At 48.7% G+C, this 25,203-nt stretch overlaps 3 protein-coding genes across 3 annotated transcripts; 2 read left to right on the forward strand and 1 right to left on the reverse strand.

Moving 5' to 3' along the window:
* Positions 1 to 3,808: 3,808 nt before the first annotated feature.
* LOC117135531 (cytochrome P450 9c1) lies at positions 3,809 to 5,550 on the forward strand. The gene is made up of 3 exons (XM_033295800.1): positions 3,809 to 3,987; positions 4,049 to 4,583; positions 4,641 to 5,550. The coding sequence occupies exons 1-3, from the start codon at positions 3,809 to 3,811 to the stop codon at positions 5,493 to 5,495; spliced, it is 1,569 nt and encodes a 522-aa protein (XP_033151691.1). The 3' UTR covers positions 5,496 to 5,550.
* A 6,724-nt stretch (positions 5,551 to 12,274) lies between these two features.
* LOC117138007 (antigen 5 like allergen Cul n 1) lies at positions 12,275 to 13,304 on the forward strand. The gene is made up of 2 exons (XM_033299809.1): positions 12,275 to 12,411; positions 12,470 to 13,304. The coding sequence occupies exons 1-2, from the start codon at positions 12,277 to 12,279 to the stop codon at positions 13,223 to 13,225; spliced, it is 891 nt and encodes a 296-aa protein (XP_033155700.1). The 5' UTR covers positions 12,275 to 12,276; the 3' UTR covers positions 13,226 to 13,304.
* Positions 13,305 to 13,345: 41 nt separating this feature from the next.
* LOC117138006 (vasorin) lies at positions 13,346 to 14,935 on the reverse strand. The gene has a single exon (XM_033299808.1). It carries the CDS (start codon positions 14,774 to 14,776, stop codon positions 13,367 to 13,369), a length of 1,410 nt encoding a protein of 469 aa, XP_033155699.1. The 5' UTR covers positions 14,777 to 14,935; the 3' UTR covers positions 13,346 to 13,366.
* Between the last annotated feature and the right edge of the window lie 10,268 nt (positions 14,936 to 25,203).

Consider the following 25,203-nt stretch of genomic DNA (forward strand, 5'->3'; position numbering starts at 1 on the left):
GGGCATTCTTTTATTTTAGCCAGAGATGGGATGGGATTCTAGGTAAAGGCTATGAAGGCAAGTGGTTCGATCGCTCTGAAAGCATATGTGGGAATTAACCCACCTATTATCTCGATTATTTCGGCAAGTACATATGTTAAAAGATAGTATTGATAGTACCAGTAAACTTCTATATATTTAAGTTCTATCCATGTATCCTTGTTCTCCCATGTATCATTCATTTTATGACACTTTGAAGCCAACACAAGAAATTCGGGAGAAATGCTAGTCAACTTTGAAATGAGCTTTGAAGCTGTGGAATCTGGCCTCCATCGACGTGGGGACAACGCCGGATACCCCAGTGCACGGTATGCGCACAAAGCAGGACTCATCTATGCGGGGACATGGCTGACCCGCACCCCGGGATCAGGAATTTGCGATTGACAGGAGTCGCGTTGCCGGCGGACGGGCTCCGTGAGCAAATATTTGACGGGGGAATGCTGGGTGCGGAGTGCAGGAGGTCGCGAAGCCCGGAATGGAAGGAGTGGCGTGGAGTCGATTGGAGTGGGAGAAGGCTATCGGGCCAAGTCCATATTTGGGGAGATCGGCCCTGTTTGGCCATAAATTTGATGTGTGCATAAAAAATGTTTTTCGATTTCCTTCGACACACATAAATTCCTGGCCCGGGTCACGTGCGAGCAGGTGTTGGCCGCCAGCTCGGGCATTGTCTTTTGGCCACTTTCTCCACAACGAGATCCCGACGACATGGCGGCGCATCGGGCGGAATCAATAAGTGGGCCGGGGGGCAGGGCGGAGCACTGTTCCCCATTGGCTGCTTTATTTTTGTACACATATTTACTGCATTTTGTTGATTTTCTGGCGAAAAATCTAGCTAAAACGGTTTCCGTTTGTCATAAATTTGGTTCCACGCCGCCATAGAAACACATTTAAACTCAAATTCGGGCGATTTGCTTTGTGTGCTCAGGCATTTTTCCGGGCATGTTTTGCCAGCGATTGCATAATAACATCGTTTGTGGAATGGCCCACAATGGCAATAAATTAACATTTTATATGGAATGTGGTTTCGGGGCGAGCGAGTGTGTGAGTGTGTGTCCTTTTCCACTATGCAGTTGGCTAAGCCTTTTATGGCGCGATTATCGGGCAGAAACATTTTTGGCATTCCAATAAGCAGTTATTCAAAGCGGATTTGACCAGGACCGAGGATCCGAGCTGAGGTCTCTAAGGAATCCTTGGAGATAACTTAATTCGGGTTGCATACTTTCAGATTCGGAGCAGCAAACACTTATGTATGATGTCCTGCATTGTCTGTTTATTTTAATTATAAATTATCAAATCATTCATCAGGAAGAGGGGAGAATGGCAGGACAGCATGGCAGGACATACGTAGAAGAGAGGAAACTCGTAGTCGGAATTCGCAACAGTGGCCAAGTGTTTGCCTCAAGGCGTTCCAAAAGCAATTCGATCAACTTTATTAAAGTTAATACAATCTAAGCCCTAAGCATTTTAAATAATTTAATGATGCTATCATCACAACGAATGGTACACAAAACAAAGATGAGCTTTAGATTTTTTGCGAGAGTATTTGTTATGTTTCTACCCCACATTCCCTCCTACCTTCTTGGGTGGGTGGTTATGGTGAACGCAGGATATATGTCAAGTGCACCACCCACTTCCGCCCATCTCCCTCCTGAAGCACCTTATGCACACCGCTCTGGGCACTCGAAATCACACACACTACTGGATGGGCAAATGTTTGCGCTTGTGTGCGCGGCCGCGATAGCGTTATTATCCGTTTGATTAGAGAAAACACTGCGTTTTGGCCTAATTAGAGTCAGAATGTCAAAACATTGACTTTGGGTATTTGGGCGGACATCAAAGAGGATCCCACTTAGGAGCACAACTTGGCGGCACTTGAGTCCTAATGGCGAACGGAAAGGCAAAGGGAAGCGAAAACAGACTCGCAAACGGCCAAGTCAACAGCAACAAAGCCAACGAACAAGGTCGATTGCGAGGACGAACGATTCAAATGGCCCAAACCCATCGGTTGCCAATGAAGTGCAAAAAAAGCGTCTTCAAGTACTTGGCCATTTGCCCCACTCCACACCAGCTCCGCCTGAACTCGCCCACCTCGACCCATTTTTGCCAATGTAAACACATTTGATATCCAGCAGAAACAAAAACGATGAAGAAGGCCAGTGGCGTAGGATAGATTTATAAACAGGGGTCTCATTCATGTGGCAAGCTAACATATGTAACTTATATATCATCAAAAGAAGGACAATTGAAAGGGTAGAACTTAAGCGATCCCCTTTTTTCGGCTCTTTTGGCGCCTCTGGCCGCAACAAGCAGTTCCATTGGAAGACAGACTTAGCTGCCAACAACAAGGCGGGCGAGAACTGGAGCTCAAAGGACGAGCGAGAGATTGATTTTGCTCTCATTTGATATTCCGGACTGACCGCTGAATCAAATGGGATTTTTGCCTGCCAACCGATTTGTTGGCTTTTTGTCTTCATCGTCCTTTCCATGGCTCCATCGCTCCCTCGTCCTGCAAGCAGTGCAATAATTTCCCGTTAGCGTCGCACTAAATGCAAGCAAATTTTGTCATTTGGCCGGGACGTGAGTTGGATGGCCAAGGACTTCGCTCAGGACCTCTCCGATTAGAGCGAGTTAGAAGCTGGATGCCGGCACACTAAACTTTTCCCACCTGCAAACTACAAGCTATTAAGCTATCACCACTCGAACTCACAAAATCATACAGGATTGTACTTCTCAAAAGGATTCTGCTCCACTTGGAAGAGTGTTTTAAGATTGGAATTCTGATTTGTTAGCGATCTTTCCGCCTATTTAAGCAGTGGAAAACCAAACCTTTATTTTAGTTGTATATATATTTAATCGGATAGATTTCAAACGGCCTATGGCTTTCCCAGTGTAGATGCAGCGAGTGACAGAGTTTGAGTTTGAGTTCGAGTTTTAGTTTGAGGTCGCCACTGCGGGAAGATCCCAGGCACGTAGCTCCCTCGGCTCCTTAAGCAACCCCCAGCTCCCACTCCACGGGGCTGTCTTCGCTAAGTCCTCTATAATAAATAGTTGAGTCGCTTTGGGGGATTAGTGCTGAAATTAGTTTATGCCAATGAGATTAGGCATGACATGCCGAATGCCATGTTCATCTCGGCTGGGAACTGAATCTAGTCGCACATGCTCATGGACTTTAGTGAGTTTACTCCAGGAAACCAGCAAAGTAGCTTAGTCATCAGATTGGAGTTATCTGTTCGGATTAATCCGTTTTGTGTGTGGCCATCTTGCTACCATCTAATGGAATATTTCGATTAGGATCTATTTATATCTCAGTTACGTCATTTGTTTTTCCCATTTCGCAATGGGGTTGAAAGTTGCGCCGAAATTTGTTGCTGCTGTGGTTTTTGAATATTTGGTTAATGTGGCTTGCAATACCATGCAGATAGTTCTTATAAATATATGTATCTCTATAATGTTCATGTGACTTCCAATGCTAATTGATAAGTAAACCCACTCTCTTAATGTTTGTTTTTTTCGCTTAATCAGGTAAACTCATACACACATTCACACTTTTCGCCGGTTTTTTCTCTCCCGCTATATATGAGCCTATAGTATCTCTCTCCGAGATAGCTTCTATATATATACAGAAAGAGCGCGCATTGTTTATTTCAGTGGCGTTCCGTCTGTTGACTGGCGAAGTCGCTCTCTGAATTTTCGGGAACCTCCGCGCGCTGCGCAGCTCGATTAGAGTCCCCTACTCCCTACTCCCACTCTCAATCCCCAAAATCCCGTCATGGTTTTCGTGGAGTTGTCGATATTCGTGGCCTTCATCGGTTTGCTATTGTACAAATGGTCCGTCTACACCTTCGGATACTTCTCGAAGAGGGGCGTGGCCCACGAAAAGCCCATTCCTCTGCTGGGAAATATTCCGTGGTCGGTGCTGATGGGTAAAGAGTCGTACATAAAACATAGGTAAGTATATATGACGACCCTCTTTTAGCTCCTTCTAATTACGTTTTACCGTTTCTTTCAGCATCGACCTGCACTTGCGTCTGAAGCAGCACAAGGTCTATGGAGTCTACAACCTGCGGGATCCCCTATACTATCTCTCCGACCCGGAACTCATTCGCCAGGTGGGCATCAAGAACTTCGATACCTTCAGCAACCATCGCAAGGGAATAACTGATGGATTCAACGATACCAGCGTGATTTCCAAGAGCTTGCTCAGTCTGCGGGATCGTCGCTGGAAGCAAATGCGCAACACCCTGACGCCCACTTTCACCAGCCTCAAGATCCGCCAGATGTTCGAGCTCATCCATTTCTGCAATGTAGAGGCGGTGGACTTCGTGCAGCGCCAACTGGATGCCGGCACTTCCGAACTGGAGCTAAAGGACTTCTTCACGCGCTACACCAACGACGTGATCGCGACGGCTGCCTTTGGCATCCAAGTGAATTCCTTCAAGGATCCCAACAACGAGTTCTTTTCCATCGGCCAGCGCATCTCGGAGTTTACTTTCTGGGGCGGACTCAAAGTAATGCTATACATTCTGATGCCAAAAGTGATGAAGGTAAGCTATGACCTCTCAGGTCTTTATGGAAGTTGTTAAATCTTTCCTTTCTTCTAGGCACTCCGGGTCCCTGTGATGGACATGAACAACGTGGACTACTTCAAAAAGCTGGTCTTCGGTGCCATGAAGTATCGAAAGGAGCAGAGTATCGTGCGGCCCGATATGATTCATCTGCTGATGGAGGCCCAGAGACAGTTTAAGGCAGAGCAAGAAGGATCAGAGGAGAGTGGAGCACAGCAGGATAGGGCCGAATTCAACGATGACGACTTACTTGCCCAGTGCCTCTTGTTCTTCTCGGCGGGATTCGAAACGGTGGCCACCTGCCTCAGCTTCACCAGCTACGAACTCATGATGAATCCCGAAGTGCAGAATAAATTGCTCGAGGAGATCCGGGCCGTAAAGGAGCAGTTGGGTGAAAAGCCACTAGACTACGACACCCTGATGGGCATGAAGTATCTTGACTGCGTGGTGTCCGAGTCGCTAAGAAAGTGGCCACCGGCGTTCATCGTGGATCGAATGTGTGGGTCTGATTTCCAGTTGAAGGACGAGGAGGGCGAGGTAGTGGTTAAGCTGCGGGAGGACGACCTAGTGCACATTAACGTGGGGGCACTTCATCACGACCCGGATAACTTCCCGGAACCCGAGGAGTTCCGACCAGAGCGCTTTGACGAGGAGCACAAGCACGAGATCCGGCAGTTCACGTACCTGCCCTTTGGAGTGGGCCAACGAAGCTGCATCGGCAACCGGCTGGCTCTCATGGAGGTGAAGTCCCTGATCTTCCAGCTGGTCCTGCGCTACAACCTGAAGCCCACGGATCGCACTCCGGCGGACATGATGAGCAGCATCTCCGGCTTCCGACTGATGCCCCGGGAGCTGTTCTGGTGCAAGTTGGAGTCCCGTGGACCCGCTTAATTAAAAACACGCCCCCAGACACACATAAATATTAATAAAGCGAGAGAAAACGAAACAAAAACGGGCCATTTATTTCATCTGGACACCCTTGTGCTGACAAATTTGTCGCGGCCATGTTTCATTCTCCATTCGCTTTGTTTTCCCTGGGTCCTCCGGCTTTAAAGTCCATGTCACGGGCAGAGATTCCGGGTTAGGAGTGGGCGACGAGCAACGTCATAATACTGTCAGGACATGATGGCCTCGTCCAACCACCTAGGTTGTATGTGTTGCGGTTACACCGCATAAAATAACAGGGGGTGTGGCTGCTGGGCGGCGTCACCAGCCACACATACGCCCTCCCGCCCACTCGCACACCAGCACAGCCACCCACTCACACACACGGCACATTAAGGATTATTTATTGGGAGGTATTTTTCAGGCGGCATTAAAATTTTTCGGTACAATATGAATTATATTACACTCGTGGCATAAACTCACTGTCGCAGGGCAGGAAAAACGATGGCTGGTAAGGGAAAAGATTCCCTCCTCCTTCGATTTTCACACCCCGCAATAGTCTGTCACAAATATGCTGTGCAGCAAAGTCAGATAATTAACATCAAACTGTGTTGCAAGATATATATTCGAAATTCGCGGTGACTGAGGTGGCTAAACTGAAAAACCGAGTGAAGTTAGTTAGTCTTTGGCCCATTAAAAAGCAGAAATCGGTCAGAAGTGTTTGGCGTTCTGTTTTCCGAAAGGAACGTTTTCCATAACCCTGGGAAACTCAAAGTGGGTTGCTTTTGATTACAAACCATATCCCACTGCACTTCATCTACTTTACGACTTTACAACTGCAGTAATACTGTGCTAACCTGCTTAGTTTCAGCTCTTTACATTTAGTGGTACTTTGTAAGCCACGTTTACAGCGCCGTACTGGCAATCCACTTGGCCTGTAAATCTGATTAGCTTGAAGAACTTGGCCCAACTTTCTGCATCTATTGATGGCCATGGTGACGGTGGTCAAGTCCGGAGCACGCCTATGGTCATTAGGCTAAGACCCCAGGGCCGTAAAAAGGCGAAGGCAATTACCAGATATGGCCGTGCAAACATCCACACCCCCATTACCATTCGCACAATGTAACGCACGTAATTAGTTGCATATAACTTGGGGCCTCGAGATTCGTAAAACTTTCAACGCGCTTCAAATTAGTTGGATGTTTTTTATTGGCAGCCTTGTTGTCGTCCTCGCTGCAACAATGCTGCCCATGCAAAACTGGTCGGATTGAGTCACATGTGGAGGAGCAAATAGGCCGGCGGCAATCGCACATGGACGTGGAAGTGGAAGTGGATGTGTGTAAGTCTACCACAATATTTGCTTAAAAATGAGGCAAAGGCAGCGGAAAGTGGAATTAAAGCGAAAAGTTTGCGAGATGCTGGCGGGGATAACTAAGCAAACGCTTTGCGGTTCTGGCCGTTCGTTTTATGGCCGAAGTTTGCTCGTTTCCCAGCTTCCCAGTTTCCCAGCTTCTCAGTTTCGCAGCTAGCCGCCGGCAGCGTCATGTTTCGAGACTCTCCTTCGGTTTTTGGGTGGCTGCATTCGAGTTCCGCCTGCCTGCTGCTTGCCTTGTCAACGCTGCGTATGCGTAATCTTCAAATGCCAGCGCTGCGTATGCGTAATCTGGAAAACGTCATAAACTGTGGCGACACCAGCAGAGCTATTTCTACGACTGCGTTCTGTTGCCACTCCTGTTTCTGTTTTGTTCACAGCAACCTTATCAATCAATTCACCCACACAAATGTGGCCTGGATACTATATATATATACATATATAAATGTGGTATGTGTGGGGTGTTATCCCCGATACAGAGCAGAGGTCATAAAGAAACTTTGGCGCCGCGACCGCCAGACGCCACCAGAAGCATTACATTTTCCCGGCAGACGCAAAATATAAAAAAGAAAAACAGAGAAGGCAGAGCGAACGAAATAAAAAGGAAGGGTGCGGGAAAAGCAGGCGAATAGGAGAATAACAGCGATGACGACGATACAATGATAATGCCAGGAACAATGAGACGAGGCAGCGGCCAAAAGGAGAAGGCGAGCCGAGAATGCTGAGCATTAACAATTTGGCACAATGGCAAACTGTCGCACACGAGTTTTCCCTCTGGCTTTCCCTTTTTCCAGCTTTCCCAGCTCCTCCTACGCCTTCTGCCCTTGCTGCGATGCGTTTTGCGATAAGCACGAAGCGATAGCGTTCGTATGGCTGTGTGTCAAGTGTTTTCCCTCGTGTATGCGCACACTTTGCTGAAAATTCCAAGTCCTGGCGTTCAATCATCGACAGAAAAGCGGTGACAAATGGATAATTATAAGTATTGAAAAATTGTCTTATTTGCTTGCTTCTTCGTCCTTGGAAAATTTGCTGGATCATCAATGTGAGTTAGCTTCCAGCAAAAGGATAATATGCACTTTAACATTCAGCCGATGCAAGTCCTTAATCAAATCCCAACTTTAAGATGCCCTAATGGCCTATAATGTCACAATGGCCAGGATGCTAAAGTCTCCGTGTTTCGAAACTATGTAATTGAATCGCCCGACATTGTTTGTTCCCTCGTAGTCAAATATCTGAGCCCCATCTGAATGTGCTCTCCTTTCGCTTATCGCAGCTTGTAGAGCTTGTATATAAATACGAACCAGCCGCCCCCGCCTCTCCAGCCCCCCCTGCGTCCCAGCTCGGGAAAAACGTTGTTAACGTCTCTTGAATTCGGTGTAAGCAAGTTTCCCCCATAAGGAAAACAAGAAGGAAAAGCATAATTTGGAGAGTGCTTCAAGAGAAAGTTTCTTGTGTCGTTGGCAAGTTTCTGAAGACCTCCTCCAGAAGCCACACACAAGCACACACACACTTACACTCGCACACACACACTTGCGTTGAGATGGGGAAAATAAACATAATTTTATTTTCGGTTTTTATTTAATGCTCCGCCGCATTACAGCAATTTCTGCAACATTTTTGTTTATGCGATGGCAATCGAGTTTCTGTTGGTTGGTCCTGGCTCGTCCTTGCTGCTTCTGTCGGCCTGGCTGCAAGATCCTGGCTAGCATATACATGTACGTGCCACATATGGGTGGCACACCCACTTCCAGTATTATTGTCTAATGCACATTCGGTTGGCCAAGCGTGAATTTGCATTGCTGGCATTGTCATAACTGAGCTGCTGCACATAAATCGCTTTGGTCCACATTTGTGTGACATTTTTCGGTTTGGTTCCCTGGTGTTGGGCCTCGCTGGGTTGGGGATCCCCCTTCCCGCCACCAGCCGAGTGAGGATATGGCATGTGGCAGCTGGCAGGAAGCCGTAGGTAAAAACTTTTAATATTTCTCCGCCGCCAGCTGTTGCCATTCCTAAACCCTCGGGCACCCCATCCCACCCCCTCCCCGCACAGCCACATGCAGTGCTGCCAGTTGCATCCGGGCTTCGGATTCCGGACTACCGATTCCCGATTCCGCCCGTAGGTGCAACATAAACAAAGGCGGGTGCTCCGCAGTAGGCCAAATGAATCGCTTGAGCTCGTCCAAGCCCACGCTGTGAAATTTAATTAGCCGCCCTCGACAATTGTAAATATCTGGTGGATGGAAGGCGGCGGACGGGAGGCAGGAAACGGCTTGGAATGCGGGAACTTGGCTCGGATGCGCGGAATGCGAGTGGCGGGAGCAGAAATGCCGCCTCCGACGGCACATCCGCCTCCGAGTTGAAACAATGCCAACTGGCCAAAAGCACAATCCTCTTTGGCTGCCGCCCACTTTGGCCTTTTGGCCACGGGCGCTCTTACATGGCGGAAAATACGGGGTTTCGGCCTCAAAGAACTTCTGTCTAAGCCAAATCAACTCGATACTTTCGCTTGCGCGCTGAACTTGGAATCACGTTGTGCTCGAAACCATTAAATTACGATTCATTTAACTGGATAAGTGTTCTATATATTTAATTGCTTCAATTTAATATGGACTTGGAGCTTTTCTCAGAAAATATTAGCTTGAAATATATTTTGTGGGCCTCATAAGTCAATAACATAGAATAGGCAACTGATTAGGAGCATTATGTTGTATTAAATATGTTCTAATTTTATATTGAGTAAGCTCAAATATAATTATGTGACTATAGTGATGAAACATAACCTAATGGATATTCCAATTGTATTGCTTTATTATTTACCGTGTACCGTCTTTGGAACTTTCCCAGCTTTCCCCGACACCCGGGCCTAATGAGCTGCTCCGGAATGCCGAGAGCGAGTGCAGGTGAGGATTGGCGTGGGTGGTGGGTGGTTGGTTGATGGGTGAGGGATGACAGGTGGTGGCATAGGCTTAACTTACTTTTTAGGAAATCCGCCAGTGTCGTGAAGTCGTTTATTTCAACTGCGTTTCAGACGTAAATGAAGTTGGCTGTTGGACCGCCCGCTGGCGGGGTTTCTTGCTCGCTCTTCAACTTGGCTCAATTCTTTCTGGGTTTTTGCCTGGGGCTCCGCTTTCACTGCTCTCACCTGCCGCCCTTTGCCGCCTTAGCCGCTGTCCTGCAGCAGGAAGATTCGCATTAAAATTAAAAAGGAAAGCAAAGGAATCTGGACGCAGCGAGTCCTGCGCGGAATGCCTTTGTTGTCCTGTGGGAAGGGTAATGGTCTGGAGATGGGGCCGGCGCGATAAACCAATGCAGGTTGCCGTCCCCGGGGACGGTGAAGTCCGTAATTCTGGGCTCAGTATTTCTGGTGGGGTAATTCCAGGATAATAATGATAATAAGTGCGTATAATGGCTCTAGCAGGGTGCTCCTAATCTCCGCCAGCGAGCTTAGCTGCAGCCGTGGCTGTATTGCACATTCAGACAATGTGGCTAACTGGCAGGACCATATTGAATCTAACATTCGCCCCGCCCTGCTTAGATGGTAAATTGGAGGCGAAGGAGCGGTTGGGGAGCACTTAATAGTTGCCGGGCGTATCCATTAAGTAAACATGACTCGCTAAGCCCGCTGGGCGAATCCGGATGTGGATGTGGATGTGGATATAGACGTCTGGCGACATGGCCCAGTAGGAGCTTCCTCTCCGACCACGCTGTCAATGTACATTAGGATTGCTTTGCTTCTCAGCTTGAGATTCGCCGAAAAGACGAGATGGGAAAAAATGGGGCAAAGGGCGAAAGCAAGAGCAACGACTTTTTGTTGTTGCGTATAAACGCTGAATATTTAATAATGCAAAGGGGATGTGTGCTCGCCCAGATACGAGCAATGAAATCAACTTAAGCATCGGCACACCGGAGAATTGCCCTTGCTCATTCGCGATGATAACGCCAGCCAGAGCTGGGAGCTCAAAATGCTTTTGATATTTTATTCATGCCCCCACGCTGCTCCCCCTGTCAATTGGTATTAGGACATTATAATTCATTGACGAGCGCCAGGACAACATCGGCCGGCGGAACTCGAAAGCGGTTTATAATTCGCACGGCCAATGCCAGACCGTCAAGCGCACAATTAACGGGTCCTCGAGTTAGGTAGTGCTCCTCAGCTCACCAGCTTCCCAGTCCACACACACAACCGCCAAACGTTTGAACCGCACACACGACGTATACGCAATGTTCGCATCAATCATCCGCCAGCGCGTCCACTCGCCTCGACGCACCAATTCCAACTGGCACACAGCCCGCCTCCGGATGCTGGTGGCTCCGCGTTGGGCTCGGATTCGGATTCGGTTCGGACTCAGCCTCGCATTCGGACTCGCCTTCGGAGTGGCATGCAACTCGTGGCACTGGGCCACTGGCACACGGACGCAGGACGCAGGCGCCAGGAGAGACCGCATCCTTTGCCTTTGGCTTCTGCTGTGGCCCACAGACGGCGTGAAAATGGCCCACAATTAATATGCACAGGCGTCGCCGATGACGAGCTAGTCATTGATAGATTGTCGTAGTGAAATGCAAATTACTTGTCAATAATTGCCCCACAACTGGCCATAGAAATGCGGATTATAGGGCATCGAGGGATGGATTTACAACAACGTTTCTACTGATACGGCAAAACTAGCTCTTACTTTAATTTCCTTCTCCTTCAGCTCTGAATATAATTTAGAATGGCTCCTGAACAACATTTATCCTTTAATCATGAGCTGCAAGGGACGCACCTGCAACTTGTGGTGCTGGTATGAGCAATCCACATTTTTCGGATCCCCTATTAACTAATTCATGAGTGAAAAAGAATGCCCGTCCATTTTGGGCACCATAATTGCCAGTCAGATATCGAAATTAATAATTCGCGCCATACTGGTGGGTGGGGTGTCCAGACGGGAGAGGCGATACAAATAATATTTATTTATGCGAATTCCAGCTTCGCGAGGCTCGTAAATCTCTCGGCACCCTCGCAGCTGAAGCTGTTGGTCCGAGTATTTATGACGCGACTATTACATACTGTATTATTATTATTATTAATGCCGCGCACAATGGAGTGCTGCCAGTGGGTCGGGCATATAAATTCTGGTCACCCCCAGCCAAGGACTCAGCGCAAGTGGCATATTGACAGGTTTAAATCAATTCAATTGGGCTTAAATGCGAGCAGGGGGACAAATTAATTAATATTTTAAAGCCTACTTAAAAACCATTTGTAACTGTGAAGATGAACTGTTTATTCCTTTGACCAGCCATATATCATCTAAAAACATTCGTATGTGTTATAGATTTGTTTTCGCATTTTTGGGATTATTAAGCCGTGAAAATCGTAATTTTCTGGCCTCGTACTGATGGACTTCAGAGTAAATGGCCTCCCTTCCACAGTCAACAATGTTTCCGATCAGAGTGTGGTTCACCTGCCTGGTGATAGTCTCCTTCAACTCCTTTCCCGCCTACTCCTGGGACTATTGCCAGGAGCACTGGTGTCCGCGTTCCACCGACCACGTAGCGTGCAACAACAACGGGGTGAGTGGCATTCCCTATACCGATCCTCTTAAAATATCAAATGCCTTATACGATCCAGACGTTTGGCCTCGATTGCGGAAGGGAGGCCAGACTAATCCCGCTCAGCAATCAGCTGCAGGCGTTTATTGTGCATCAGGTAAACTTCTATCGCAACCAGGTGGCTTCGGGCGGACTCTCCGCCTTCTTACCCGCCCACCGAATGGCTAGTGTCCGCTGGGATCCCGAGCTGGCACAGCTGGCGGAGCTGGCGGCCAAGAGGTGCAGTTTGTCCGGCGATGGATGCCGCAACACCAGGCGATTCAAGCACGTGGGCCAGCTGACGGGCCACGTGATCTTCAGTGCGGGAAAGCACAGCGACTTGGAGCTGCTGCGCCACAAGATCTCCAACTGGTTTGGCCAGTACATGAGAGCCAACGAGGATCTGCAAGTCGCCGATCCAGCTAGCAATATCACCAGTTTCCGGCAGTTGATACAGGAAAGCTCCACCCACATGGGATGCGGCGTGCTCCGCCAGAAGAGTCACGTGCTGTGGCACCAGCAGTTCATCGTCTGTAACTTTGCCCGCGGAAATATGCCCCACGAGCAGGTCTACCAGGTGGGCGTGGCTGCCACAGGATGCAGGTCGGGAAGGAATCCGCGCTACCCCTATCTCTGCGCTCTGCAGGAAGAATACGATGTAAACACCGTCGACCGCTTTCAGTCAAAGCAGCCACTTAGGATTAGGATCAAGTACAGCGCATCCCATCCATCGAATGTTTTGGGAGCTGATCGTGGTGTAGCCTTCCATCCCAATATCAAGTTGGGACGTCTTTAATATATCTGGAGTTGAATGGGTACTTTCTTAAATATATTCCAAATGTAACTTTCACTAGATTAAAATTCTTTACATTTTCTGTTTGCGATTTTCCAAGATTGACTACAAGAACTTAGGCGGTACTGGGACACTGGGCGACATCTAGTGGGGGTTCTCCTGGCGATTGGGCTCGATGGTGACGCGGGCGTAGGGACTGCCGGCACCCACCTTGCGGCGCATGGTGACTCCCCGGTGGGGTCTCAGTCCCATGACGATCAGGTAGATGCCCGCGGCGCTGAGGGCGATCAGTGAGAGCACCACCAGGCCGTAGGCCCATCTCGGCCAGGTGTCGCAGCTGAAGGCGTCGCCGCGGGCTGAGGTGACCAGCATGCCGCGGATGCGGGCCGGCTTGTAGCAGCGCCCGTTGGTTTGGACCGGGAGCTGCTTCACCCAGACGAGCTCGCAGTCACACTGCAGCGGCAGACCGTTGAGATCCAGTTCGGCAAGCTGAGTAAAAAGCGGCGCCAGCGTGGAATTAAAGGTGCGCAGCATAGTGCCGCGAAAGCTCAGCGATCGCAGGGCTATTTTTTTGGAGGAGGTGGTCATGATGGGTCCAAAGGCCTCCGGGTCCAGATGGCTAAGCTGACGACTGTTCTGGAAGCTCAATGTCTCGAGGACATCTAGGTGGGTCAGGGTATTTGCCACCACCCTCTGGAGCAGCGACATGTCCTCGATAAACAACTGGCGCACCTGGGTGAGATTGGCCGTGTCCTCCGGCAGCAGCTCCTCCAGCAGATTGTCGCTGATGTCCAGGCGGAGTAAGGTCTCCGGCAGCTGTGTGGGAATCCGCTTCAACTGGTTTCGACGGAGAGAAAGCTCTTTCAGCGGCGCATTTACGGGCAAGTTAAGATCATTTAGGCTGCAGGCGTCCAGTCTTAAGGTGGAGAGTTTCCAGTTCACCCCGAGTCCGGTGTATAGATCCTCGCCAGACTCGTTGAAGCGCCGATTCCAAGAGATGTCCAAGGTGCCCAGGACCAAAAGCGGGGCAAACAGATGACCGGGCAGCAAGTGCAGATTGTTGTGGGCCAGGTCAAGGACCTGCAGATGTGGCAATCCGTCAAAAGATCCGGCCTCTAGCTTGCCAATGCTGTTCCAGCCCAGGTACAGCTCCCTCAAACTGGTCAGTTGCTTGAAGTTGCCGGACACCAACTGCGAAATGTTGTTGTGCCTCAGGTTCAGCTGGTGCAGACTGTCGCTAGTGAAGATCGGTACTGAGACCAGGGCGTTCCAGGAGAGGTCCAGGGAGTCAATGTACAGGGGCAGCAGCTGGGAGAGATCCGCCACCTTGTAGTCCTTGTAGCTGCAGTCGATGCGCAGGGCTCGGTTTCCCCAGGGAGAAGCACTCACGTTGCTGCACTCGCAGGAGCGCCGGGAGTTCTTCGAGGACTCCGGGTAGCAGAAGCGGTCCGTCTCCTCCGCATCGATGACTTCCGCCCGGGCGACGTGGGCTGCCAGCAACTGCGTCAGCAGCAGGGCAAAGGTCAGACCTCTTACAACTTCCAAACTCGCCATCGTAAGGTTCTCGGTGCACTGAATGAGTGGGTGAATGGCTCGCAGCTAGTGCCACTTCCATATCTTATCGAGTGGCGGAAAAGCTCACACACATTCTGAGTCGATTTTTCCAATAAATTTATCAGCAAAATGCTTTGGTCTTGCACTGGTTGGGTTAGTCATTGAAATACATTTGGCCAGCGAGTTTGAGCGGAGAGTCAGAAGCCCCTGGGATTTGAATTGTTGATAAGATAGCATGGCGAAGCTTTGCCTTTTATCTTTCCCTCTCTCAGCAAATAGCTCCCCGCCCACGCTTATCGCCTCTGCAGCTTTTCTTATCACCCGATATCTTTCATTAATCATTTCCCACACTACGACGCTACGGGTTAAGTCAGATTCGCCGTATTGATGGGTCTATGAAGCCGCAATTTCACACTTCGAGGAGTCGAGACTTAGTTTCGATTCAAAAGTCATGTCTAATCCCATCGGGATGGGGACTTGTCTAGCTCATTGCATCCAAAAGTCGGGACTTGAGCCCAATTCGTAATTACGCCTAATGCTTTTCGCTGGGACTTCATGCTGATTGCTGGATGTGTCGAGAGGATGTTCCCCAACTCCTGGGATTAAATGTGCGGTTCCCATGCCGCTTAATTGCTGAGGTCGCGAAAGGAACATCCGTAGGTAGAGAGTATGCCTTTTAAAGTCTACTATTTTAAAGGTTTTTCTTATTCCTGAAAAATCAGAAGGGTTTCGAAAGGCGCGAAATAATTAATCAGACACCTTTAAAGATTTAAGACCAAATTGGGTGATTGAAGTGAATCATTTCAGAAAAGCATCTACTCGTCGAGCTTCATTCTTGAGGAGCTGCCCTAACGAACTTTATGGTGCCCCATTTACATTCGCAATTGCTGGGGAACTCTTCTTTGTGTCAATGGAAAATTGATGAGGCTTACATAAGTGCACAGGCACACCAGAGCACCACAGACGCCCACTGTGGCATAGGCATTTGCATAAATTAGGGGCTTCCAGAACCCATCCCCCATCCCCCTGCCAGTGACTTTCCATCTTGACTTTTCTACAATTTGAGCTTGGGTCTGGGGGAAAGCCAACACATGTAAAGCATTTAATGAACTGTGTGTGCTTAAATTTATTGAAAATGCCAGGCACATGCTGGTGTATTTGTATTTGCCTCCATGTCGTTATTACAAGCAAAAATGTATTTTTAACTAAAATCCCATTAATTACGGGTAATGTGGACTCACAGTGCGAGTGTGTGTGTCCGTGAAATAATTACGGCATTACGAGCAATTTAATTAAAGCCCAATTTTCGCACATCTGCAATAATGGAATTGTTAATTAATAGCCCGAATCAAAAACGGCCATCAATCGGGGCAGCTGTCGAGTTAGAAGGCACTGGCTGTCGTTCTTGTGGAAATCGGGAAATAAAATCCCTTCCAAACGTGCCAAACGTGGCAATGCGAGCGAGGTCCTGCCGACTCGCTGACTGAATATTTATGAAAATTTTAATATTAAATTGCTTTCTGATGGCCACCGCGAGCGACTGAGTGTGCGAGAGTGGAAACTAGAGCTGGCAATCGATGGCAGAAATGCAATTTCCCGCCGGACAGAATGTGAAATCATTAAGAGCGCTTGATTATCCGCAGGCGAGCGCATTGTCCGGCGCCATCCTGCAGTTGACTATAATGATGCCAGCCGAGTGTCACAACAAGTAGATGTGTGCATGTGCCCAGCCGACGACAGTTTATGGCGCCCTAATTGAATCGCTTGTCATGCATTTGTCTAATAACGGCGCATTAATTCGCCATAATGTGGGCCGGCTACAGCTTCCGCTTCCCGGAAGTCGTCAGTGCCGCTGCGGCTGATGGCGCCACGTGACCTGTACGCGGGTATGGGCAAGGCAACTCACAAGGATTCCAGTCCAGATGTATGCTAAACATTTCTGTCATGGCCTGTTAACTCGGGACCAAGTGTGCAGCAAAAAGCCGCACACTCGCTCGCTTTCTAATTGCCTTTGAAAGCGCTTCTGTCACGCAATTTAAAACTGGCATTTCCGGCGGACCGGGCTAAATTCATTAGTCTGGCTTTAAGAGCACCCATTAACCCGCATACCCGTGCACACACACTCGCACACACACTGCGTACTTGCGGTTGGCATTGGGCTGGGATATCACTCGAATTCGCTGCGCTCAATTTAATCGGCAAATTTAAAGAAAATTATTGTCTCTAATGGGCAGACGTGCCCACAGAATGCGAACTTTGACCGCAGCAGGCAGCAGGCAGTGGGCCGGAAGCCCCGAGGCGGCAGTATATTGGATCTGGCTGAGATTCAGCTGATAACAACTGAATAATGAACAAATAATGGCCGGCAACCTTCTTGCCTGCTCAAATATTAAGTATACGCCGGGGAGGCCAGGAGTGGGCAGCAATGTACGAGCATTTCCCTGGAATAATGGATGAAGAATGGATGTAATGCCCAAACTTACAAGCCCAATAATCCGGAACATAACTCAAGCGTAAAGAGCAGCTCCGATTCTAATGTTAATTAGGGAAATGTGTGACGTGTCTGAAATGTTCTATTTGATTGTTTGAATAGTGACTTTCTGCATTATGTTATTAATTAATTGTGGTCTTAAAACATTTCTTGTTAGCACAGGGAACATGAATGAAGACCTCTCGCTTTGCATGATTGATTGCTCACACATGCCCCAAAGATATATCCGGCAACTGAGCTCTCCCAGCTTCTGTTTTGAATAATCATTTCCCAATTGTTATCCTTTGGCTGGCGGTTCCTGTTCGCATGGCATCCTGGCCCTTCTGCATTTTTATAGCCAGCTCCACGAAAAAGGCAATTTGCGGCATGCAACTTTTGTTGCTCCACTGCCAACATGCGAGAGCTGGCTGGACCGGACCTCCACTCAGAAAGTGTTGCTCCTGATTCGTTAGTCCTGGGAAAGGAGCCCTGGATGCTCCGTCAACAGTGGCTGGCTCCTCCGTAATTTGATTTGTTTTGGCCGATTGCTGCTGCGGCTACATTGTTTCTCTGTCGGATACCCGGCTGCACTAATTAATTTTGGCTCTCAAAACAAAGAAGCCAATGTCCTGGGAGATAGCGCTGCATTGTTCTCGGCTTTTGGGGCCCATAAATGTCAGCCGAGGCTGCATTTCCCAATTCAATCCAGCTGTCAATGCGAGTTGGCCCTCCAATGATATAGATAGACGCTCAGTTCCCAAGGAAAGCCGAAGATTTATGGCCAGTTGCCAAAGCCCACAAAATTAATGTACTTCACAGTTGAGTTTAGCAGCTGTGTGTTGTTGTGTATTGTTGTGTGTTGCTGTGTGTTGTTGTGTGTTGCTGCGTGAGCGTGTGTGTTTGCCCAGTCAGCCTGTCCATCTCCGAGTCCCTGTGTCCGCGTCTGTGTGTGCTCGGGCCCTAATGAAGTTGTTAATGCGAGTGCTGTCCTGCCAATTCTGCGTCGCCGTGGTTTTCCTGGTACTCGCCCTGCACTCGAGTCCTTTCCCCGGCGTAAAGTACACACGAAAATCTAATAAGACGCTTACGTCTGTTGCTGTTTGGGTTTGTTTTGGCTGGGGTTTGTGTGGGCTGGCGTCGGGCCCGGGAGGCCTTCACACCCTTTCGAGGTCCTTCGGAGGTCCTGTCCCAGGGCTCCGGGCTCTTACATAAGCCATTAGCCAGAGGAAAACGGCAGACCGTGACAGGCGTCTTCCCTCGGCTTGTTTCTTTCAAATTTTATTGCTCAGCTTTTTACGGTCAGTGTCTCCAATACATTACTACATACATTCGAGTCCATATCCTGGCTCTCGCTAGTTCTTCATCTTTTGCTTGGCCAGCATTTATTTTATGTCCTGCTCTTGATTGGATCGTAAACTTAAGTTTCAGCGCGCGAACTCCCCGCAGTGGGGAAAGAGTTGCTCAGCAAGGACTCCCCACTTATTGTCCTGCTCAGGCAAATTAAATTACTGTCAGCGAGGTAAAGTGCCTTGGCTCACTCCTCCTGGTATCCGCCGGAACGGTGAAACTATTTTAATTATTTGAGCACTGATGAACTCTCCGTGTTACACTTTAATAATCTCTCATAAGAGCATATATAAATTGCTTTGGAACAGCACCAAATATTTGTTCATGGAATAATCTGACGCAGTCAATTTGATCCTAATTTCTTATAGATTTTGTTTATGTAGCTCGGAATATCCACTTTCTTTCAGTGTGGCAACTGCAGTTGGCCCTCTCAGCAAACGGATTTCTTTGTTGGCCAAGAAAGACGCGCCATGAATGCCAGACAAACTGCTGCAGTTCGGGCAAAGAGATTAATTTTTCATTTATGGGCCAGGGGATTGTGTCACGCATTGAGAGGTCGCTTAATTAGATGAAGTGAAAGTGGGCGACCCGGGCTGCGAGATCCGAGATCCGAAGCCGGAGACCCGAGGCCCGAGACAATTGCAACTGACATCCCGGGCCAGTTAACTGGGTCAATTGCCGGTGGCGCTGCCACTGAAGTCTGGCCGTGACGGGGCATATTTTAAGAGGGGGAAAGGATTGCTGAATGACGGATAGGGGTGGGTGAAATCTGGCAGCTGGCAATAAGTGCAGTATAATTTAATTACGAGCTACAGTCTGAAGTCCTCGAGATAACAAAAGATGCAGCCCGTAAGCCGGCAATCACAGTTTCCCCGCCCAGGTGTCCCAGAACGCCTTGCCCGCTCCTCGGTGTCCTTCCCTTTCTACGAACACACTCTCATAAGCCGAAGGATGTGTGTAATTGACAGCGCCAAAGCACACTTGACAGGCCCACACACACACAGGGAAGTCCCTCGGATCGCAGACACCAATACCTCCACACCGCCATACCTCACCTACCACCTACACCTACACACATGCACTGGTGTACCGAAGCTCGGCGCTGGGAAGTAGGCAACAGTCTTGTTCGCTGGCTCGTCGGCGAAATGAATATTAAGCGCGGCTCGTATGGAATGATTTTCGTAATTTAATTGAAACGTCAGCATTCAGTGCACTCCGCCCTTAATTACATTATGAATGGGCCGGGGCCCGGGGCAATTATCGATAATTGAAATTTTATGGCCCCTTTCGCCCCGTCATGGCAGGCGCATTTACTTGGTGTATCGACGCATGAGTTGGCCCCAAAACAGCGCCAAAAACTGTCAATAAAAGCGACATCAAGTCGGGCTAAGAGCATTTGTCAGATAATTTATGTGGCACAGATTTCGCCTGTCTCCCCGAGCAATGTTTAATGCACAAGCCAGCTAGGCAGTCACTCAAGATATGTGCCGTAGCCTGTATCCTGTGCCCACACATCAAGTTCAAGAGCCAAGGACACGCCCGATTTCGCCAGGTAAATGTATGCGCACTTGTTATTGCCTTTGTTGCTCCGCCGATATTGAAACTCCGGCCTCATAAATATTTTTATGTGCACAGTGGCACTTTTACTGCGTTTGACAGATCTCCTCCACCTGTCGCCTCTAGATTTGTCATAAACAGAAGCCCGCTGGCCTGCTGGCAAGTAAATAAAACACATAAATCCCCACATACGTCACCGGCAAGTTTTCAAATTGACCGAAGGAAGAAAGTTCCTCTTTTTTATGATGCATTTAAAACTTTTGATTATGCCGAGAGGAGCGGCCTGCTGGAACATGTAACTTATTTAATTTCCTTCCCCGCCCCGAAATGTTCATTTAAAGTTTGCTTGCAAGCATAAATTCCTAGGCCGAAACCTAAAATATAAACACTCAGGACGAGTGTATATATGTAGGCGGGAAAAGTTAGATTCGCTCGTAAATCTGGCATTTGTCAGTCGCCAAGTGTACGCTGCGCCGCCTACCAAAGGCACTGGGAAAAATCCGCTAGAGAGGTGGTCTTAGATGCACGGAGAGAAATCGGAGTACGTAATAGTAAGAGTATTTTGCTAAATTTATTTACAAATTTTAAGCCGAATTGAACACAAAGCAGATTAACATGTATACATAATTTTGTTAAATTTATTAGATAAGAGGATTTGCTCTCCTCCCAGCTGATGGGTGGATCCTAGGTATTTAGCTCAGTGGCTGGCGGAAAACGTGCGACTCGGTCGTCCTCTAATTGGCCTTTTTATGCACAGAGGCACACTCGACATCATTTCCATTTCCAGGGCCATTTCCGTGCCAAGCAGTTTATCACTCTAACTATGCACATTCAGTGGATCCGCTCTGCCATCCGTTCCCTTTCCCCCTGCCTCCCTTGCCATTTCCTCGTCACTGCAGCTGCATTGCGATTCAATATTGCTCATACGTAGTGGAGGCCGCAGCCTGGAGGGCACAGAAACTGCCGGCGGGCTAACGAAGCCCTTGAAAAAGGGGGGCGCGACTTTCGGGCACTGGGGTACTGTTTGGGGCGTCCAGGCTTCCAGCCTTTTCCAACTGCAACAAAGTGCTAATCTAGAGAGGCTGGAGGAGGGGACAGCCAGGCCAGGAGTAGGAGCAGGAGCAGGAGCAGGAGCAGGAGCCTTCTTCTTCGCCGCTTAATCGCCATGTGCGACAGGCTTAACTTGTCGGCTTTGAGTGTCAGCGCTGAGCCTCGTTTAGCCTTTGAGTGCTGCGCCAGTGGGAGGGATGGGGGTTCGGGGAGGTCCTGACAGGTCCTGGGATGAGGTGGTGCCTCTGTGTGCCCTGGTGCGTAGCTCGGATGACATGTTATTAGTTTCATCAGCGCAAGAGTGGCTTGGGAAGATGGGTTTGGGGAGGGATGTTCCTCGTTTCCATTCCATTAATTGAGTCCTCCGGCGGAGGTCCTACTATTCGGTGGCCGAATTCAACCTCGTTTCCGCCAGTCTATTTCCGTGCCAATTTGGGATTTAAAATAGTGGTTAAAGTTATATATTTGACACATTTTAGCTATTCCCAAGCTCACACTTAGTCATTCGGCCAGAGTCTGTTGCATTTAACTACCAATCAAAGGGTCTATTGCCTTCGATTGACTTAAACAAATGCTTGATTTAATTCGCTCCTTCGACTTGCCCATAAACATTTTATAGAGCAACTCTCTCCATTTCACCGCCGTATTTATTGGAAATTCCTTGGCCAGCTCAGCCGTTCCAAGCACAATTGAACAATAATGCGACAGCCTCATTAAATGCTCCTTCCAATGGCGGCAGGAGCGAACAAAGACAAGGACTCGGGCTCCGGCAAACTGGATCGCCAGCCGGGGGGAAAGGTCGAACTTTGCTCTGCTCTGGTTGTTTAGAGCTGCTTTGCCTCCATTGTTTGGCAATAAAAAGCTGTTGTTCATTTTTATGGAGTAACGCCTCGCGCCGCCGCCCTATCCTTGCCCCTTGCCGCTTGCTCCTGGCACCCTACTCCTTCTGGTGCGGAGGATGCCAGGACGGAGCAGCCGTCGTCATTGTCCTGCCGTTGTCGCCCAGCCATTATTGTGATACGACACAAAAACAAGTGGGAAACAGCGGCAACAACAAGGCACTTTCCCCGTGCACTGGAAGAAATAATGTTTTCATATGGCAATAATAAATCTAAAAGTGTTTTTATATGACTTAAGATTCAGGTTACTAATGGTGACCTCTTAAAGCACAGCATTGCCCGTTGATTTATGCTTCCCTATTTCTCTCAGTGCAGCTCAAGCTTAAGTGCGAGTATGTGTGGGTGCCTTGTGCTATGTTGTGTTGCCTTAGTGTGGGTGGGTGGGTGTTTGTGTGTGAGTGAGTGAGTGTGGCTGGATGACGCACATAATGAGTCTGCGAGGCAAGTACAAAAGTTTATAAATATGATGGAATAATTAAAACTTGGCGCCAATTTGAAGGCGCTCGCCCAAGTCGAAGGTGGCCAAAAGGCTGTCAGCAACAAAGAGCCGAAAGTGGGAGTTCCCGCCCGGCCACGCCCCTTTCGGGCATTGTTTTTGCCTTTGGCACCGCTTGCCCTTTGGGACCATGCTTCCTTTGAGCTCGGCCGCAATTTTTTCGTGTTCTTCGGCAAGGATGTGAGAATTTGTATGCTTTATGTTCGGCAGAGGCTTAGAGAAGTTTTTGTTTTCGGTTTGTTTTTCTCTGCCGCGCTTTAACTTTGTGCTACAAAGCTACCTTTCCCCAGCCCCCGCGCCACCGTTAATTATGCAACATTAATTAAGGCCCGATGTGGATATGGCCTTTAAGCAGGCCACGCTGCTCGCTTTAAAGACGGGAGCCCATTCAGAGCAGCCGCCATAATTATGTGCACATCTATCAAAGCCAGGTTGAGTCTCCGAGCAGGCCACTCAGCCGGGATTATTTGCAGACTCCGCCGGAGTTGCAAGACACAGACACGGAATCCGGAAATGCGGCCCGCTTGACATACGGTCCAATGACCCCCAATGACAGCAGCCCAGTAGTTCAGTTTGGTTCAGTTCAGTGGAAGCTGATGTAGACGTAGCAGCAAGTGCGAGAGAATTCCGGCAATCTCCTTAAAGTTCCGGGGCAATAAAAACGTGGGGCCAAGAGTTACGGGCACATTTCGCACTCGTCGGCGCCGTAACACATGCCCAGCTCAGCTCCTTTAATGGGCAACAAGGTGAGCCGAGCTCTCCAATTTGTTTGAATTTGTTTTCCGGAATGGGAGTGGGCAAAAGTTTACAGAAATAATCCGGGCAAAATAGAAAACACGAGCAAGCTGCCAAGAACTTGTCCTGTCTTGTGTGTAGGTGTTGGATCTGCGCTGTAAATCCTTTTCTTCGAAATTGTTGCTGCTGCTTGCTGGCCCCGAATATCCTTTTACAACACATACAACATATACGTATGTTGTGTGACATGGCCAGGCGTGCCAGGATGTCTGGGAGACAGGGAACCAGGGAGCCAGGGAGCCATGGTGCCTTAGTGCCGTGATGCCATGATGAATGAGGAAGGCCCGCCCTTGCCTTTGGATGTCCCCCCTTTCGGCCCTTTTGAGAAATGCAACCCTCTGTTAGACATGTCAATTTCCAGCCTGATGCATCGCACATGGCCACGGAACGGGGCAAAAGGATTGCGTTGCTGAAAAGCCAAAGATTTTCATCCAATTTGCAAAAGTGGAATACGCATACGCCCCATAGTCCGCCGAATTCGATGCGACACGTGAGCGTACACTTAAAGTCCAGCGTCTCCAAAGTCTTTTCACGAAATTAACCTTCATTTTCGTTGATTTTTTATAGAAATACATACTACCCTTCCCAATTATTTGATCCATATTTTGGTCTTGTCTATTAATATGCAAGGAACCCATAATCCGAAATTCCCTCTTTTTCTCAGTGATGACTTTGTGAGGACCCGAGGACATGTGTTGGCAACGTGCCTGCCGGCAAGTCAAACATTACGACATTACGCGCTTTCCAATTCACCTGTGAAAATCATTTTCTTCGTTTCGTCGAAAAAAACAAAGGTGGGCCCCGAAGTCAGGGCGGAATATTCGGCGAATTTGCCTTGTCAAATGTTGAAGGAGACGTGACAAGCATTAGCTACAGGACAACCTCCAGCTCCAGCGCCAGCCAGCTCCCTGTGCCCCGATGATGTCGATGTCGCTGCATGTCGTCACCCGGGGTCCTGAATCCGGGGACCTGGCTTCTCGCTCCTCCCACTGGGTGAGTGAGTTTTCCAGGAGAAGGAAACATTTTCCTCCTGCGCCGTGTAGTTTGGCATATCATTTCGGCGCCAATTTGAAAATCGTTGATATGCATGCGAGGCAGGCGACCTCAAGAGGTGTAAACAGAGGGCACACGCGGGTGGGAAAATCAAATTGGATCGGCGAAAGCCCATCCTCACGTACCTGCCATGTATGTATATGCGTCCACATATGTTTGGGCCACGGGAAGCTTGCCCCACTCCCGTGCAAAGTGCTTTCCGGTGTTTTCCGCCGCCACGAGACCTCAACTCTTTTAGTTGCTCCACCTAAGTGACTAACTAGGGGCTTTAGATTCATATTGTTGGGCCAGGCAGCAATATGCAAATGGAACTGAATATTCCAAATGAAATGCGTTTACACAAGTCGAGTTTGTCGAATCAGGAATTACTGCAAATAAAACTACAATTGATTCGCATTTACATTTCATTGGGCAAATTGCACAATTGCAAATGGCACTGCGGACGGAGAGCGGAGCTCAAAGACTTGAATACTCTAAATAAATGGCATAACATTTTCCCCGCTCCTCCATTCGATATCGCATGAGAGCACTTTCCCCAGGACTCCCAGATGGAGCTGGAGCTGGAGGATGGGGGATGGCCTCAGAAATCACATAAAAATACAGTCAGACAGTCAGACGCACAAACTCCCCGGGCGCTTGTTGCTGCTCCCCGAGCATCTTGGATTTTTATTGCCATATATTCGAACTTATGGCTGCCAGTTCTGAAACAACAAAACGAACGCAATTCGACTTACTTACGCTCGCAAATTGTTTCTCAAAT

The sequence above is a fragment of the Drosophila mauritiana genome, chromosome 2R, assembly GCF_004382145.1.
Source record: "Drosophila mauritiana strain mau12 chromosome 2R, ASM438214v1, whole genome shotgun sequence".
Lineage (NCBI taxonomy): Eukaryota > Metazoa > Arthropoda > Insecta > Diptera > Drosophilidae > Drosophila > Drosophila mauritiana.